At 42.8% G+C, this 16,733-nt stretch overlaps 1 protein-coding gene across 27 annotated transcripts in view; it reads right to left on the reverse strand.

Moving 5' to 3' along the window:
* DTNA (dystrobrevin alpha) overlaps nt 1–16,733 on the reverse strand; it is a 283,947-nt gene that overhangs the window by 92,101 nt on the left and 175,113 nt on the right. For 26 of the 27 annotated variants that reach the window (XM_036418363.2, XM_036418365.2, XM_036418367.2 and 23 more), the window contains 2 exons: nt 16,528–16,595; nt 7,835–7,915 (listed from right to left, as the gene is read on the reverse strand). In XM_036418363.2, the coding sequence (XP_036274256.1) occupies nt 7,835–7,915; nt 16,528–16,594 (148 nt within the window). In that variant the 5' untranslated portion in view covers nt 16,595. Of the gene's footprint in view, nt 1–7,834; nt 7,916–16,527; nt 16,599–16,733 lie in introns of those variants that run through there. The other variant, XM_045574940.1, reaches the window with a different exon arrangement.

Genomic DNA, 16,733 nt, shown 5'->3' on the forward strand with positions numbered 1-16,733 from the left:
GACGGACGGTTCTGGGGTGCATTTCACAAGCCCCCTCAGCGGGTCCCACATGATCTATTGCTTTTCCTTTCTTATTCCAATTCTGCTCTGGCTCCAGCATCCAAATGAGCAGCTTCCGGTCAGGCCCTGCCGAGGAGTCCGCAGCACTGATTCTAGTCAAGTCCTTGTCTGTCATTGGTTGGAAACTCCCGGAGCAACACCTGGGAGACAGTGATGGTTGGGGCCCATATTCCCAGGGGATTCTGATTCTGTTGGGTCACAGGCTTTTCCCTCAGCGTCTCCATCCCCACATGCTGATAGCAGTGTCTCGCTCTGCGGCGTCGGGTTTGACAGATGAAGTGCATCCCACTTGACCTCCGGGGGAAGTTCATTACTGTTCTGAGAAACCAAGCGATTTAGGGCTGGATCTGTGGCTAGCTCTGCAGCAGGCTGAGTGGTCACGTGCTGGCCTCCTGCAGGCAAGGCTGGGCAGCCGGGAGGGCAGGGACTGTTTGCCAGGGCACTTGGCTCGTAGCTGGAAGCCAGAAGTTCCGTTCTAGGTGGTGGGATTTTATCTGGCGCTTACCTAAGGGGAGCACTCACTGCTCTCCTCACCTGGGACAAGCAGAACCTTTCAAGTCCCCAGCGAAAAGCAGGTAACGCAGTCCCGGCCCAGCCCTGTGAGCAAAGGTAGCTACAGACACTCTATTTCAACAGCTGTGTACATATTTGATTTCTTTTCATCGCCATACTTATAAGCAATTTTTTCTTTAGAAAATGAAAGTTTGCTGAGGGGACTAAAAGGCTGCATGTGAGTTTACATAGCAACGTTTTAGGATGTGTCTGCCACTTGACACTACAAAATGAGAAGCTTTAGGCTACTCAGGACACATTCATTAGGTTCTAAACGTTAGGTTATTCCAACACTAAATCTGTGCACGAGGGAATATGACCACACTTTTCTCCCAGTGTCCAGCATAGCACTTGGGACGCAGTAGATCTCAGCCCACAGCTGCTGAATGAGAAATACACAAGTGATGGATAACAACAGCAGCAAATGGCTGTCGATAATGTCAACGCAGCCCCAGGAATAAACCAAGACAGCAGCAGCAATCGCGTCCCTGAAGGGTCACAGGTGTGCTGTGTGGGCGGGGCCATTCTCCCAGCCCTGCCCCCCAGTCTGTCTTCTGTTTCCTCTGTGTCCCTCAGAGCCCCGAGGTCCTGAGACCAGGCTGGGGGCGGCACCTCTGGGCGTCCCTTCGTTGCCCTGATGACTGGCTCTGGGCCGATCGGCAGGCTCCCAAGAACACAGCTTGGCAGACCCGTCAGGGAAGGTCACCGACCTTGCTTTGGCACCTGTCAGATGGGGCTGAGGAGGCCTGGAAGGCATGTCTTTGTGTGTATCACTCTTTCGCACTTTCCTAAATTGTGAGAGTGAAAGTGCTTGGTCAGCATGGATTCCAGGGAGCATGCGGAGCGGGAGACAGGGAAGGGAGCTGGCCGACGGGACATCCAGATGCAGAGAAGATGAGCAGTGGCGCTTGGGTCACAGACTGGCAGGGGCAGCAGTCGGATCAGACAAAGCTTCTGGCATTCTCTAGAAATCAAAGTACTAAGAAGAAAGCAAAACCCTGGATCTTTAAGATCTTAAAAACAGAAGCAGTGAAAAGGAGGAGTGGACGTTTTCTCTGACTGACGAAGGGGAAGCAATGTGCCGGGGCCAGGGCGCCCAGGGAGCTGTGCTTCCGGCGGCGTGTCCCTCAGTGGAAAACGTTAACGGGCCTGTTCTGCCGCCACCACCGGCTTCCCCGCGGGGAACGTTGAGAACGCCGTATTCCAGCAATGCACATCCCTTTATGCTAAACGTGTCTAGGATGACTCAGCACCGGGGATGAAAGTGAGCATCCGGAACATGGGGAGCAATACAAACAGAGGTAACTACGCTCCACGGGTTTGTCATCGGCCGCTTTATTTCCCCACCAAAACTCCTACTCTTCCGTCGACTCCGTACTGGAGAGGGTCCTTTTGGCTTTCCTTTGGAATACTTCTCTTTTGGGGGATCTAGTTCTCTGCTGCAGATTTTTACTTTAAACTTTTATTTTTTCACCCACTGTTCTATTCAGGCGTCTTCAAACTACGGCCCACTGGCCACATGCTGCCGGCAGAGGAGTCTCATCCGGCCCGCCAGGTTTTTTGGGCAGTGAGCGCAGCCGAGGTGTTACAGTAGGAATTAGTAGTTCATATATTCCGGCCTTCCAGCTCTCTGAGGGACCGTGATCTGGCCCCCACTTTAAAAAGTTTGAGGATCCCTGTATTATGTCCTTATCTGGAAAACAGAGCAGTCTATGGTCTTGGGCAGTGGGACAGGCAGAATCCTAAGATGCTCTCTTCTCTCTCCCCGATTCCTGGTCCCTGTTGTTTACCTTCTCTCCTTTCCTCAGACAGGAATCCAGGGACTGCTGTGAGGGGGTTTTGCAGATGGAATTAAGGTCCTAAATCAGTCAGCCTTAAAACAGGGAGATTATCCAGGTGGGCCTGAGCTAATCACAGGAATCCTGTCGCAGTAGGGTTTTCTCTGGCCGGTCACAGAGGGGGAGGTCAGAGGACGCACGCCGGCTGGCCTGGAAAAGGCAGCGAACACACAACTCTGAGCAGCTGTGGGGCCATGTGGCAGGGAGTGTGGGTGGCTGCAGGGGCTACCACCCTGACTGTTAGAAGGAACGGGAACCACAGTCCTTCAACCACAAGGAAATGAATTCTGCCAGCAGCTAGTCCCCATCTGAGCTCCAGATGAGAACCGCCGACCCAGCCAGCACATTGATTTCAGCCCCTGAGCAGAGAATCCCTCCGCTGTATAGGATTTCTGACCTCCAGAAACCGAGATAGCAAATGTGTGCTGTTTTAAGCTGCTAGGTGTGTAGCAATTTGATATGCAATGGTAGAAAATGGATATCAGCGGTTCTAAATCCACATGCTTAAAAATGAGGCAGAGAGAAGGAATATGCTTGAAAAAACCCCGAACGGAATGTTAGTATTTATGACTAAGAAATACTGAGAGGCTACTTTTGCAACATAAAACTAGTCACCTGGATGTGAAAAGTGAACCTCATGGAGCCTGTTCGTTCATTCATGGAAGAATATCGGTTCAGGTCTTACCGCACAGATAGCACTCGGTAGGGTTAATTTTGCAGGGAGAGAGAAACCTTTAGGTGAATAGGTATCTGCATTTTGCTTTTTTTGGTTCCTAAGAAATCCTGAAAGCTTAGAGCTATTAAAGACAAAAGCAGATATACTTTAAAGCAGCGGTCGCCAACCTTTCAGTCCTCACGACCACCGGTGGTCCGCGGACCAACACTTGGTGACCACTGTCCTAAAGTAGAGCTGGATGAGGGATACTTTTAAAGATGCTTCATTTACTGGAGGAACGATATTTTGAGAAACTGAGAGTTCAGATACAAGTCTATATCTTTTCGTCTTTCCTTTTAGACAAAAATGGTAATTAAATTTTAATCAATAAGAGTGATAGAAACTTCAGACTGTGGCCAGAGGAACTGAAGATGGTATAATGTCAGTTGTGGGGGACAGCACTCCCGTCTCTCCTCCACTTTCTCCTCCTCCCCCCCCCCTCATCCTCCTTACTTTTGTTCCATGTAGACAGGAGGGAGTAGATCTCTGATTTATTTCTCTCATCACTTTTTGTTGTTCATGAACTAACCTAAGGGTGCGTTTCATTGACTTTAAAGTAATTTCTGAAAAACACACGTGCTGACATTACAGGTATCTGGATCATTAACCATGCCAGTGCAGAGCAAGGAAATAATGTAACAGCAGAAAAGCCATTTGTTTACGGTGAAGGCCGAAGTGTTACCATTGCACACATGCCTACAAGTGGTGTACAGGATATTTATTTTCATTAACAGCTACCAGGAGATCCGGAAGTTAAAGAGAAGGCTGTTGATTAGAAAGGAGTATCAGGCCTGGATGTGTATTCTCCATTCTGTACCATTTTTTCCTGGAAAATGAAACAGCCAACTTATTCCCTAACTTCAAGAGAGAACTGTTCTTTCACTTTATTAGAGATTGTGCTAGTGACAGCGTGGGGAGGGGGAGAATGACAGGGAGTAAAGATGAATGGTGAGGAAAGAAGCTGATTTGGAAGACAAATCTATGGACAAAAGTTGAAAGAATTTATTGACTAAAAAAAAAGGCGGTCTTTTTATAATTCTTCTTTTATAGCAGAGGATGCTAAGTGTTTCTTGTGGGTAGGGGGGTACCATCATATAATGAATTAATATGAAGTAATGGGGTGGGGCAGAAGTAGGTTTACAGTTGTTCTTATGAAAAATAATGCAATAATTAATAAGGAATAATGTAAGAATAAACTCTGTGTTTTATGTACTTACAACTGTAAGCCCACTTTTAGCCCCTCTGTATATAACAAAGGAGGAAATAAATTTCACATTTAGATGATAAAATTAAAAATATAATAGATGAGTACAACTTTTTTTTAAATGCTCATCTATCAATAATGGAATTGTTTTTTTGTGAAAAATATTTTGCTTAATTGGGATTACACATTAGTGTCCTCTTTTCTCTTTTCAAATTGGTTATAAATCTTCCCCTATTCTGAGTTCACAGTCTATACAAAAACTGGTGCTGGACCCATTTAGTCCACGGCCACACCTTCCTGGCCTCTTTTATGACGCCTTTGCGAACACTGGGATCAGTATTCTCAGCATCTGTAAGGACTGCATTAGAGAGAATGAACACGGATGCCAGTGAGGGGATCGGTGTTGTAGATGGGACATCATGAACGAGCAGGCAAGGGCTGTGGGGGAGAAAATGTGGGGAATTAACTAACGCTTATGATCTTTAAATTCAGATAAGAAAGAAATCCCATAAAAAAAGTATGCTCTCCATGCTATATCCAGACAATCTTTATTTTCTTCCTAGAAGATGACTTTACAAGTGTCAGCTTTTATGTTTTTCTCCTCCATTATATAGTTTTAAAGCTTAGTTTGGGTAATACACAAAATAAATTTTATCTGTAACTAATGTCTGGACCTAAAAATGAACAAGCCATTTTCAGTTAAGGTCTATCAATTTCTGGGAAGAAAACACTGCATATGAATTTCCAATAAAGCAATGCAGTTACAAATACACTATCTGAATTTTTTCTTATTTCTCTTATTGTAGAGTAGAACTCCATTATAAGGCACCATAAGTTACTGTGAGCTGGCTTTTATTGCAGACAATTTTCTCCCTCTTGTACAGGGGTAGTTAATATTGACGAACGCATGTCACATAAACACCAGTGCTCTGGTTATCTCTCTAAAAGAAAAGCTCTAACTCTGATTAGAATAAGCCCGGCTCAATTGTGTTGGTGCTCTGGAAGTACCTCAATATCACAACTGTTCTGTTTATTGGCAGGAAGGAAAACGCAGCAGACACATATAATACTTGCATCAACGTAGAAACAATTTGAAAAAGAAGCTTAATTTTAGCAGAGCATTCAGCATAAGCTTGTATTTCTTCTCTGAGTCTTAGTGTTGTCTAGTTTGTATAGAATGCAATGTCTTTTCTCCTTCTAAAATGTATGCAATTTGGAATGTACATCGTAAAGCAAATAGCACCTTTCCTGCTTACTGTCTACCAGTGCTTTAGATTCAGCCCAGCTGTCTCTCCCTGTCCAGGAGACTCCTCTCAGCAGCCCCACAGCCCGGTCAGGGCACTGCCTTCCTGGTGCTCCCACAATGCCATGTACGGATTCCTGTCATTACATGTCTGCACTGTTTTATAAGTCTGTTTAGAAATCCATCTACCCACTTAGATTGTGGGCAACTTCAAAGTAGGGAATGCATCATCTCACTGCCCATTGCTTTGTCCTTGGTACCTAGCACAGTGCAAACATAGAGTTCATTGTGAGATTTTAAAGAGGCAAATGAATGGGTTCATTGAGGGCAACTGCACAGGTGGGGAGAAGGTTCCGTTTCACCGAGGGAGAGACTATCGCTATTTTTCAGGATAGTAACTGTTTTCCAAGAATGTCAGTGTAATGATGCCATGATTCTGGATACAGGGTAAGGATGAGCACCAGAGAAGACTAGGAAGAGAAAAGAGAGATGTCAAGAAGGAGAAACGGCCTTTATCAGAGAGGAGGAATAAAATATGGCCCATGGTTGCTAGACCCAGTTAGGGCCAACAGTGTGTGCTCTTTGCAATGTTGGTGCAGGGTTGACAAATCACTATAAACCTCCTTTCCTCTCTCCTTTCTTTCCTTTCTCCCTTCTTTCCTTCCTCCCTTTCTCCCTTCTTCCCTCCTTTTCTATTTATTGGTTGGTTGGTTTGTTCGTTCGTTCACTCACTCACTCACTCACTCACTCACTCATCCTTACCATTTTGTAATGCCATTTTGAAACTCCCTGCTTCTACTGAAAATAACCTAAGAAAAGCTCTGTTTGGCAATGCTTTGAGGAGACAGAACTCCTATTTCTACTCCTTCTCCCCTCCTCTCTATTTTGAGGGCCACTGGTAATGAGGTAAAGAAAAAGGGAGGGCTACATCACCTTTTCATTGCTGAAACCATGGCGATACTTTGGTTTTTTGTTTAAATGTGGATGATGAGGATGTGGGGGAGGGAAAGCTTTGCTTCTGGGGGAGCATTTTCCTTGGCCTTGAATACCAGAACAACCACAGATCCCTTCTCATGGCCAGAAGGCTCCTCTTACCATTTTGTGTGTGTGTGTGTGTGTGTGTGTGTGTGTGTTTTGGGGGGCGGGCAGGGGACAGGGGAACATGATTTAGCTTCTGTGAGGAGTCAAACAAGTCTTTGATGTTTTTTCTACACTCTTCTCCTGCCTCAAACTTCAGCCCCATCTCTGGGGCTGGGGAAGAGCTGCAGATGAGTGACATGTGGAGGAACTGCTCACTGCCTATCCCAGTCACAATTAGCAATAAGCCTAGAAGTGAGGGCTGTAGGTGGCCTGCTCGGGGCCCCAAGAAACATCTGGGGGAGACTCTGGGATGGTAAAGACGTGGACACGGCTGGTTTTTCATTCACCAAGTATCTAATCCTCATGGCAATTATTCAAGAACTATGTGTATGCACTCAAGATAACACGGTTTTCATTTTTTTAAGGCACCCATACTGATTAGAAAATGAGAAGAGTTATTAATTTTTTAATAGCAGTCCGTTTTTAAAACAAAGTAATATTTTTTTTCCAAGAGGCAATGAATGTGGTGATATGATGGAAGCGCTGACCCAGCAGGGAACATGTGCCTGCTCACTGTGGTTAGTAATCTACCCTGCTGCGTACATCTTAACATTTGGGGAGAAGATAAGCAAGTTCCTTTGTTTCTTGCAGTAGCCTTGTCTCTTCTCTTGCTACTGTCGGATGCAGGCAAATGTAGTTAATGTTCTGATACAGAGGGTAAACTTTCTAGTTTCAGAAAGAAACCGGATTGTTTCCCAGAGATTATAAACATGTTCCTGTACTTGTAAAGGAAGCACAAATAGAAGGAGGACTTCGTGTTTGATATTTTACGAAGTTCTTGGAAACCATCTGGATGGCACTGCGTTTGCAACCCCCAGACTAGAGAGAAGAGGGAGAGCATCCCTCCAGATTTAAACCAACTCCAATGGCAGGATGGAATACACCTTAGCAGGTTATAGTAATTACGCCTTGAGAATTACTTAGGCATTGTCTCACTACCATTTGTATATCATAACATTGTTTTGATTGTTGTGTAAACATACTTTTGTCATTTCTTATAAGAAAACCTAGCTTTAATAAACTAATAAGTGAACATGATAGGACTCATGAAGGTAATTACTGCAAACAACTGACATACTTACAATTGCATTTCTTCTGAACAAACCGAAGCTTGCATGCTGTTCTGTAGGTGGAGAGTCGGATTCGATCCAGCTCTTGAGCTCCTGGGGGGGGGGGGAGGGGAGGGCAGAAACGTACACATTTGGTATGCCATGTGCGTGGAAGAGAATTTGTAACATTTATAAAGAAAACAACTATACATATAACCCAGGCACTTGATTTGGTTGTGATTAGAACATAACTATAACTTGAAGACCTGAAAAGGTCTGTCCTGTACCCCTCAGGTGTGGGAAGAGAGCACATGTAATCAATGGTGAAGGTCAGGTTGCCAACCGTGTTCACCGGCCAGGACACCCAGCCTCGCCCCTGTGGAGGCTGCCATGAGGGGGCACAATCTGCTCGAGCCTGGACTTGAACAGCCAGATGCTATCATATAGCAACGTCATCATCATCATTTTCAATGCGCTGTCATTGGTCATCAGACCGAGGCTATGAGGTGAGCACATGCCGAATGTTCGGCATCTTTTCTGCTTGACCTGAGGCCAAATGCTTTTGGAAGTCCTCGTTCTCTCATCTGGAAGACAGGAATGGGGATCCCACTTCTGCTGACTCCATTCGTTGTCAGGGTAGAGGAATGACTCTGCCCCAAACACTGAGAACGCTGCCTGGCACACATGAGTGCTACCCAAGCATTCACTGCTGTCCCTAGCATCTCACCTGCAAGCTTCCCTGTCAACCTCGGAGGGGAAGCCTTTCTGAAAGCAACTTCCACTCTTCCACACTGGCTTCCCATCCCTTCCTGACAAAGAGGAGCATGCTCCTTCTGTTTCTGAGCTGCGTTCCCTACCCACTCCACTCAGGAATCCTGTGTGGCTTATGATGCCCACAGCACCCAGTCAGTCAGAATGCTCTGCTCAGAATCTAAGCTCCTCTGAAGCTCTTCCCATCCTGCCTTCCAACAAGAGTCCCCACTACTCTACTCCAGAACCTCCCCTTGCAGATGGCCGCTTGTTCCGCATCCTGCGTTTCCTCCAAACAGGTTCATCCTTAGACTGTGTCTGGGACACAGCAGACTTTCAACAAAGGTCAGTTCTCTGCTTCTAACTCGTTTGCTTCGTCGAAGCCCATGTTTATGGTTCATCAGGTACAAAGGCCCATACCTGGTTTTGACATGTGTTGAACTTTATCTGCATCAGTAAGAGTGCTCCATAGATGCTTCTGAATATAATAGGGTAGCAAGTAAATGAGCTGGCCCAAAAGTGATTATATTAGGTGACCAATTACGCGCTCTCTTAATGAAACTTGGGATGAATTAGCAAGTGTCCCTCGCTGAGAGTGTTTAGCATTCCTGCAACTCAAACTGATCTCTTTAGATTCATTTAAAAACACTCTCAATACTCCTAGTACTCCATGGTTTAATAAGGCATGTAATTAAATATTAATTCCAACAGAAGTTTATTACTTGACAAACAGGCTCATTGATACTGGATACTTGAAGGATCAAAGAGGCAAGGATTTATCTTCACCTAAATTCCCTTCCACATGTTCTCAAGAGGTAGTCATTTTATCCAATGGCCATGAAGGACTATTTGCAATGACAGGGATGATTATAACATAGTGAAAATAAATGGATTTGCTGTGGGAACTTGAACAAGTATTAAAAATTACTTCCTCATGTGTAAAATATCAATGTTATTGGCTGGTAACCTACGTAGCTGATCCCTAGTGAGAACTTTACAGCAAGTAGATGAGCCCCCTAAAAGGCTTCCAATGCCATTTCTGAGCAACAAGTGACAGAAATTTCTTTTTTTGCATTTGATTTTAACTTGCCTTTCCGTAGTTTCAATCCATTTGACCTAGTTTCCCTTCTGGAGCCAGTTAATCTTTACTCCTGGCACTTGAGAATTTATTTCTCAAACAATGGGAAGCCACTACCATGATCACTGTTAGCATCTTCATTACCATCTGAAGATCATACACAAAAGTCCCTGTTATCTCACAAGTGTAGGGTTTAACTGGGGAGGAAGCTTCGCCTTGATTTTTTAGATCCAGTAGATTCAACTGCATAGTCATTTGAAGCACAATGTCTATTATTGAGCATGACACACAATTGGCTTCAATACATGGAAGTGGCTATTGTTAGTCTCATTATCATCAGGCAAAGATTTGGGGCCCTAACCATTCTCAGCATCCTTTTCCATGACTGACTGATATCTCCTTGACACAAGATCTACAAAATTAACCCAACTTGTATAGAATATGGGAAGTAACTACTATCACCTTTAATAAGGACACTTACTAATGAAAGTTATTCTTGGGTTCTTTGGTAAGCTTTCTGAAATATATATTTTTAAACATATTTTACTAATTTTTTTACAGAGAGGAAGGGAGAGGGATATAGAACCAGAAACATCGATGAGAGAGAAACATCGACCAGCTGCCTCCTGCACACCCCCTACTGGGGATGTGCCCGCAACCAAGGTACATGCCCTTGACTGGAATTGAACCTGGGACCCTTGCGTCTGCAGGCTGGCTGACGCTCTATCCACTGAGCCACACTGGTTTCGGCCTTTCTGATATTTTTAAAAAATTATTTTCTCACTGGAATTTCATAGGGGCTCCCAGTTTCAAGTCCTCTACATCTGAGAGGCTCATAGATGTTGGATAACCAGGCAGAGTAATGATCAGAAATACCCAAATGCTAAATCTGCCTTTCCCCTGGATGAGGTGTTGTTTTATTGATGTGGACTTTGGCTCAACCATCAGGAAAGTCTCAATACCTGTAAATAATCCTTTAGAAGAAGTCATTAGGGACATAGATTATTTGTTAAGTTTTTCAAGAATAATGATTTAAGCCCCAGGGTAGAAAAGGATGATGATGTAGCACACAGTTAAATTTCTTAGTTCCAGCAAGATCTTGGCCTCTGAGCAGAGGAACCCTGCTTCACTGCACCACCCTCCCACAGAGGTCCAGGGGCAATGTGGGACAGGTGCACCCCTCCAGGAGCAGGAAGAGGGAAGGGGAGCTGATACTTAGGGACAGGAGTGCACTGACTGCTTACCTGCCCCATCACAACATGGAGTTAATGGGCCCTCTGTTTTATTTGAGAATCAGGAAGAGGTCTGGAGGTCTGTCAGTGTTTCCTATTTGTGTATGTTCTTCTTGGCTGAGGACGTAAGGCCTCAATATGAATACGGATGTGGTGAGCAAGGAACATTAGCCTTTCAGAGATAGCAGCATATTACCTTGCACAGACAACGTAAGTGGCAAACACAAGATCCATAATGAGTTCTGGGACCAAATAAACAACAACACACCTCAACACAAACCCACCCCTGATCTGACGTATGGTGTGCAGGCTCTTGCTCAAAATAAATGTATTTGTCTCTGCCCCACACACTTAATTCAAGTTTACATGTACAGTCTCTTCTTGAAAATCTGTAGATTCATGGTCTACCTGGGAGTAGCTGCATGTCTTCTGTGTCCAAAATATTGCTTAAAACCAAGGACCTGTCAGTGCCACAGAAGAGTCTCCTGGTACTTCTAGTGGACCCCCTCCAGGGTGACTTCCTATTACTTATCCTTTAGACATGGTCGTAACACTACCTGTACGTCTTCCTAATTGTACGGTGACCCAGCTCATGTTTCTCCAACACATGCACAACTGAGACTTTGTTAGTGCCTTGCTGAGATTAAGGTCCATTTTTAGCCTAGGATATTTTCCTGAGCTAACAGTCTAGTAGCCTTATTGAAAAGGGAAATTAGCTGACTTAATTCCTCTATAAAAAGAGATGGAATGTGAATAAATGAATAAGGAAGTAAAGTTAATAGAGCAATCCTTGTTCTGAGCATGTTGAAATGTCTGGGGTTACCACTATCTTTTGTTCCTGATTTGAACAGTGCCTAGCTGTTTGGTAGTTGTTCAAGGACAACATGAGTTTGAAAATACTGAAAACCAGAACCCTGGGCAGGGACATGGCTTTTTTTTTTTGTGATGGGCACTATTAATACAATTGATAGTGAGCCCACCTTAAGCTGCTCCATCAGTATAAGCTCTGACTGTGAGGAAGCAAGGCTGGAAGGGATGCTGTGTGTATATGCTGGCTGTTCTGAATAAACTGGTTCCTGAGACTATGAGGGGTGGTTCTGAAGGAATTCTTGGACACTTAGAGCCGAAATAACAATGATGAAACCTTGACAGAAAATCAAATTGTATACAAAAATAATTGGTCAAGAACAAAACTTTGGTAAAATCTGACTTCAGATGGCTGGGAAGATACTAAGAGAGACAGGAAAAGAGAAGTAGAGAGGTCAGAAAAGTGGAGGACTGGACCAGGGTGGTGGTGACATAAAAGAATAGTTGCAGGATAGTGACCCATGGTGCTAACATGGTGCTAACATTTTGAAGAGGTTGAAAAGCATGAGAGATAAAGAAGTAAAAATAGTCATTGCATCCACTGTGGCCTATGGTATAGCAACACTCATGTCATTCTCCTGAATTTTTAAAGTCAGTTTTCCTAAAACTCACAGTGTGCATTGCAAAAACATGCTCTGGGTTCCATTCCAACTATTTACCCGCTGACAGTGGTGAGCATTCTGAAGAAAGACAGCCTTCAGACAATTCAGCAGCGCTTGCTGAGTGCCTACAGTTACCTCCCTTTGATTTCTGGCTAAGACCTTTTTTCTCTTGTTAGGAAGCCTCCCAAGGTCTGAAAGAATGTTTTCCAATCAGTTTCCTCTCAATAAAACCCACCTATCCTGTGTCCTGGAGGCTTTTAAACCAACATTGGTTCAGCATCTAGGTGAATGGATTTGAAGGTAAACATCTGGGGTCTGTCCCTACGCAGGAGCTCATGGTGAGTGAAGTGGATATGCTCACAAGTAAATGTGCTGTGACAGCCCTAACCGTTTGGCTCAGTGGCCAGAGCATCAGCCTTTGGACTCTAAGGGTCCCAGGTTCGATTCCAGTCAGGGGCATGTACCTTGGTTGCAGGCACATATCCAGCGGGGAGTATGCAGGAGGCAGCTGATCAATGTTCCTCTCAACGATGTTTCTAACTCTATATCCCTCTCCCTTCCTCTCTGTAAAAAATCAATAAAATATATATTTAAATGTGCTCTGACAGCAGGAAAACAGAGAAAGTGAGTATAATTCCAATAAACTATTTATTCTGCTAAAATCCAGGTTGATAAATTTGTTTAAGCTGACAAACTTATTCAATGACTGGAAAGGCCAGTCTTTTCAGCTTTAGTCTAAGGCACTAGCTAAACTGATCATTAGGGCATTATTCCGAAGGTACATTTTGGTTTAAGGGCAACTTGCCCAGAATTTCTTTAATCAAGGAGGCGGCCATGGAGTTACTATTGTTGTGGTTTTGATACGTAAGGCTAGTCTTTTTTGTTGTTTTTGTGAGTCCATATTACTCTTAATTTCATTTCTTTGCCGTTTCTTTCTACTTTCTGCTGTGGTTATGAGCTCAGAGTAGATGTCTGATGCACGTATGCTGCAATCACCTGAGTGCCAGGATTTTTTATCAGTTGTTCTTCTTATTAATTGTTATTTTTCTGTTCTTGGCCTTTGTAAAGCCGGTATGCCTTAATGTTCCCCTCAGCTTGACTAAACGTTAGTCAGGCTTCTTCCTGACTCTAGGCCTCTGACCTCCCTTTTCTTAGAGCATTTTATGTAGAAAACTTTCCATTGTAAATTCTTTATCTGCCCCACTGAGACATAAATCTCCTGGTTTCTGGCCAGTTGGATAGCCTAGAAATATCCTTCCTAAGGACCTGGGAGCCATCCTTTTGAAATGTAATCACTGAAGGAGCTCTCCCAATCCCTGCCAGAGGGGAGGAACCCAACTTCCTAACTGTGACAATTAGCAAACACAATTGACCAACTTCTGCCCTAGCAGGTGTGGCTCAGTGGGTAGAGCATTAGCCCAAAGACTGAAGGGTCCCGGGTTTGATTCCCGTACTTCAGTTATAGTCTTGATACTGTTTCTCTGTCTCTCCCCCTCCACTCTCCCTGAATAATCAATAGAAAAATATCATTGGGTAAAGATTAACAACAACAACAACAACAAAATTAAAATAGTTGACAAACTTCCCCACTAATAACCTTTAGTACTTTTATATTAGCTCATTCCAGGCTCTCTCCCTTGTTGCAATAGTCTTAAATAAATTCTTCCTGGCCTTCTGAACTCCTCACATGCAATTTTTCTTTGACATTTGTAATTTCCCAAACAAAGATCTTTTAGGCACTTCTTTTGCTGTTTTTAAAAATTATGTCTAGATAATACTTAGTTGCTAGACTTCCAAGTTCCTCATCTTTGTTAGCTCCTTCTCTAGACATCAGAATTATTAGAAGTAGTGACTTTCCAATCTCCTTATCAGTTTTCTTTGATAATAGTGTTTTGTTTTTTTTTTTTGGTCTTTTTTTGGTGTCTTACTTATAGAGCTGAGGTGACCCACATATTTTTCAACTATTAAACACATTCTCAGTGAGACAACCTTTCCCATTTGTGTGATAGTCTACCTATCAAAATCAATTCCTCCAATTGTTTTATCTGGCAGAATCCTACTTATTGTGAACATGTCCTACTTGTTGATATAAACATGATGCTCACTAATGGATTGTTAAGACCAGAGGTGTTTATCTGTTTTGGGCCAACATCTGAGTCTATTATTTAGCATATTCAAGGAAGAAAGATGCATATTTGTATGATTTTTAAAACCACTCATTAATCAGTAGAACTCAGAATATGATTTAATAAAGCACATGACAACCCTAAGAAGTTTCTATAAAAGATAAAGCTACAATTTGGAAAATAAATGCACAATATTCCCAAGTCTCCCTAATTTGAAAAATTTAGAACTCTCTCTTTCTTTGGCTATAAAACTTATGCTGATCTTTCTTTGAGTTGGACAACTTTAACTCAAAAGTATGTGTGACATATGCATTTTTCTGTATGAGGTGCTGTACCAGGAATAAGGTATTTTTAAAATCATTAAATAATCACACATTTATAATTCTTACAGTGTCTTTGCCAATAAAGCATTTACTGTAACAATAAATTTAAACATTCCCCCTAAGACTTTACTGTTGTTGTTGTTTTTTGTTGTTAAATATTAAATTTTTAAAAATTTTGTGTCAAAACACTGGCCCATGATGTACCCGGCTCTTGCCTTTTTAGTCTAAGAACCTATGATATGAGAGGATATCTGTGCTGCCTGATATTTTGTTTAGATGGGCAGGCAGTAGTGCGGTTCTTTGCCCTGTTAGATTTGTATCAATAAGGTCATAAGTCCAGGTGACCAGCCATGCCAGAATGAAGACATAGTACCAAACATGGCCTAGCAAATTGGGAGGCCATGGTAGAAACGCTCACAGGCACTTCAGATATGTTTCTAAAAGTGGAAAAAGCAAGGAGCACGACTGAGATTCTCCATATCAATTTTAATTTTCTTTCCTTTGTGTTAGTTCCAACACTGTCCTGGTGTCACCCAATTATTGGGAAATGATAAAGGGAAATATGAATCTTATTATCCGGGACTTTCTTTTATCTGCTGTGACTCTCATTCTTGCCAATCAGTTCCAATCTTCAGTAGAAACTTAATTTTTGTCTACTGCCTTTTCAGGGAAAAAGGCTTACCACTCACTTCTGTTCATCCTCATTCCTTATGCGGGGAGAAAAGAGATAAAAAGACAATAAGAAGATTGTACTTTTCTCTTTATAACATTTCGTTTAAGATGTGTGCTTTCCTCCCAATGTCAGGTTCTTCCTCATGAATAGGAAACATGGTCTACAAGGGAAACATTACAGACTACAACCATATATATATATATATATATATATATATATATATATATATATATATATATATATATATATATATATATAAACAAATGGCCTCTATTTCATGGGTTCTCCACTGGAGTCAGTCTTGGCTTGGTTTTCCTCTATAGCAGGTACCCTTGGGGGCTCTTAAAAAAATTTTTTTAAAATTGATTTCAGAGATGAAGGGAGAGATAGAAACATCAGTGATGAGAATCATTGACCGGCTTCCTTCTGCACACCCCACACCAAGGATTGACCCTGAAACCCAGGCAGGTGCCCTGACCGGGAATTGAACCATGATCTCCTGGTTCAAAGATCGATGCTCAATTACTGAGCCACGCTGGCTGGGCGTGTGGGCTCTTTTTAACTTTTCATCTTCTTAGAGACTGGGACAGATCCTTCCCTACTGCATGAAGTCTAAATGACAACGTATAGTTTGGTCCAGTAATCACACAGGATTCCTCTTTCCCATAGGAACATAAGCCATCGTTCAGTAGATGAGACATTCAATGATTCATTTTGCAAATGTTATCAGTGCCTATAACATGCTGGACACTGACACAGTATAGACAGATGAACCCAGACTTTAAAGTTTAGTGGATCTGTTAAATGCCAACACTAAATAGTGTTTCCAAAGGGTTGTGTATATGTGTGTATATATACACTTAGGTCCATGAAACTTTTCCTTCATATAAAATACAGAGTGTAGTAACACATTGTGATAGTTCACTAATTTAACTTTTCCCTTATAGAAGGCAAAAATTCCCAGTTACATTTTATGCCAAGAAATTTGGGATTTTAAATAAAAGTACCCAAGTCAGAGAATTTCATGTATATTCAATGGACACTGTAGGGGCTTCCTTAAAAGTTCTGTACTTACTCATCTCTGCAAACAGCTGTCTTCTTTCTGCCATGGTATTTCCTCTTTTCCCACTATCTTCAATCATTCTACGAGACAAAATGGGTACAGTGGGTATTATCCTCCTGCTAATGAGGCCAACGGCCATTTCTACAGAAACACACTCGCCGTGGTTATGCCACAAACACAGAGACAAACTAACACTGTGTATTTCAAAAACATAGTTT

Source organism: Pipistrellus kuhlii, unplaced genomic scaffold (genome assembly GCF_014108245.1).
Source record: "Pipistrellus kuhlii isolate mPipKuh1 unplaced genomic scaffold, mPipKuh1.p scaffold_m20_p_6, whole genome shotgun sequence".
Taxonomy (NCBI): Eukaryota; Metazoa; Chordata; class Mammalia; order Chiroptera; family Vespertilionidae; genus Pipistrellus; species Pipistrellus kuhlii.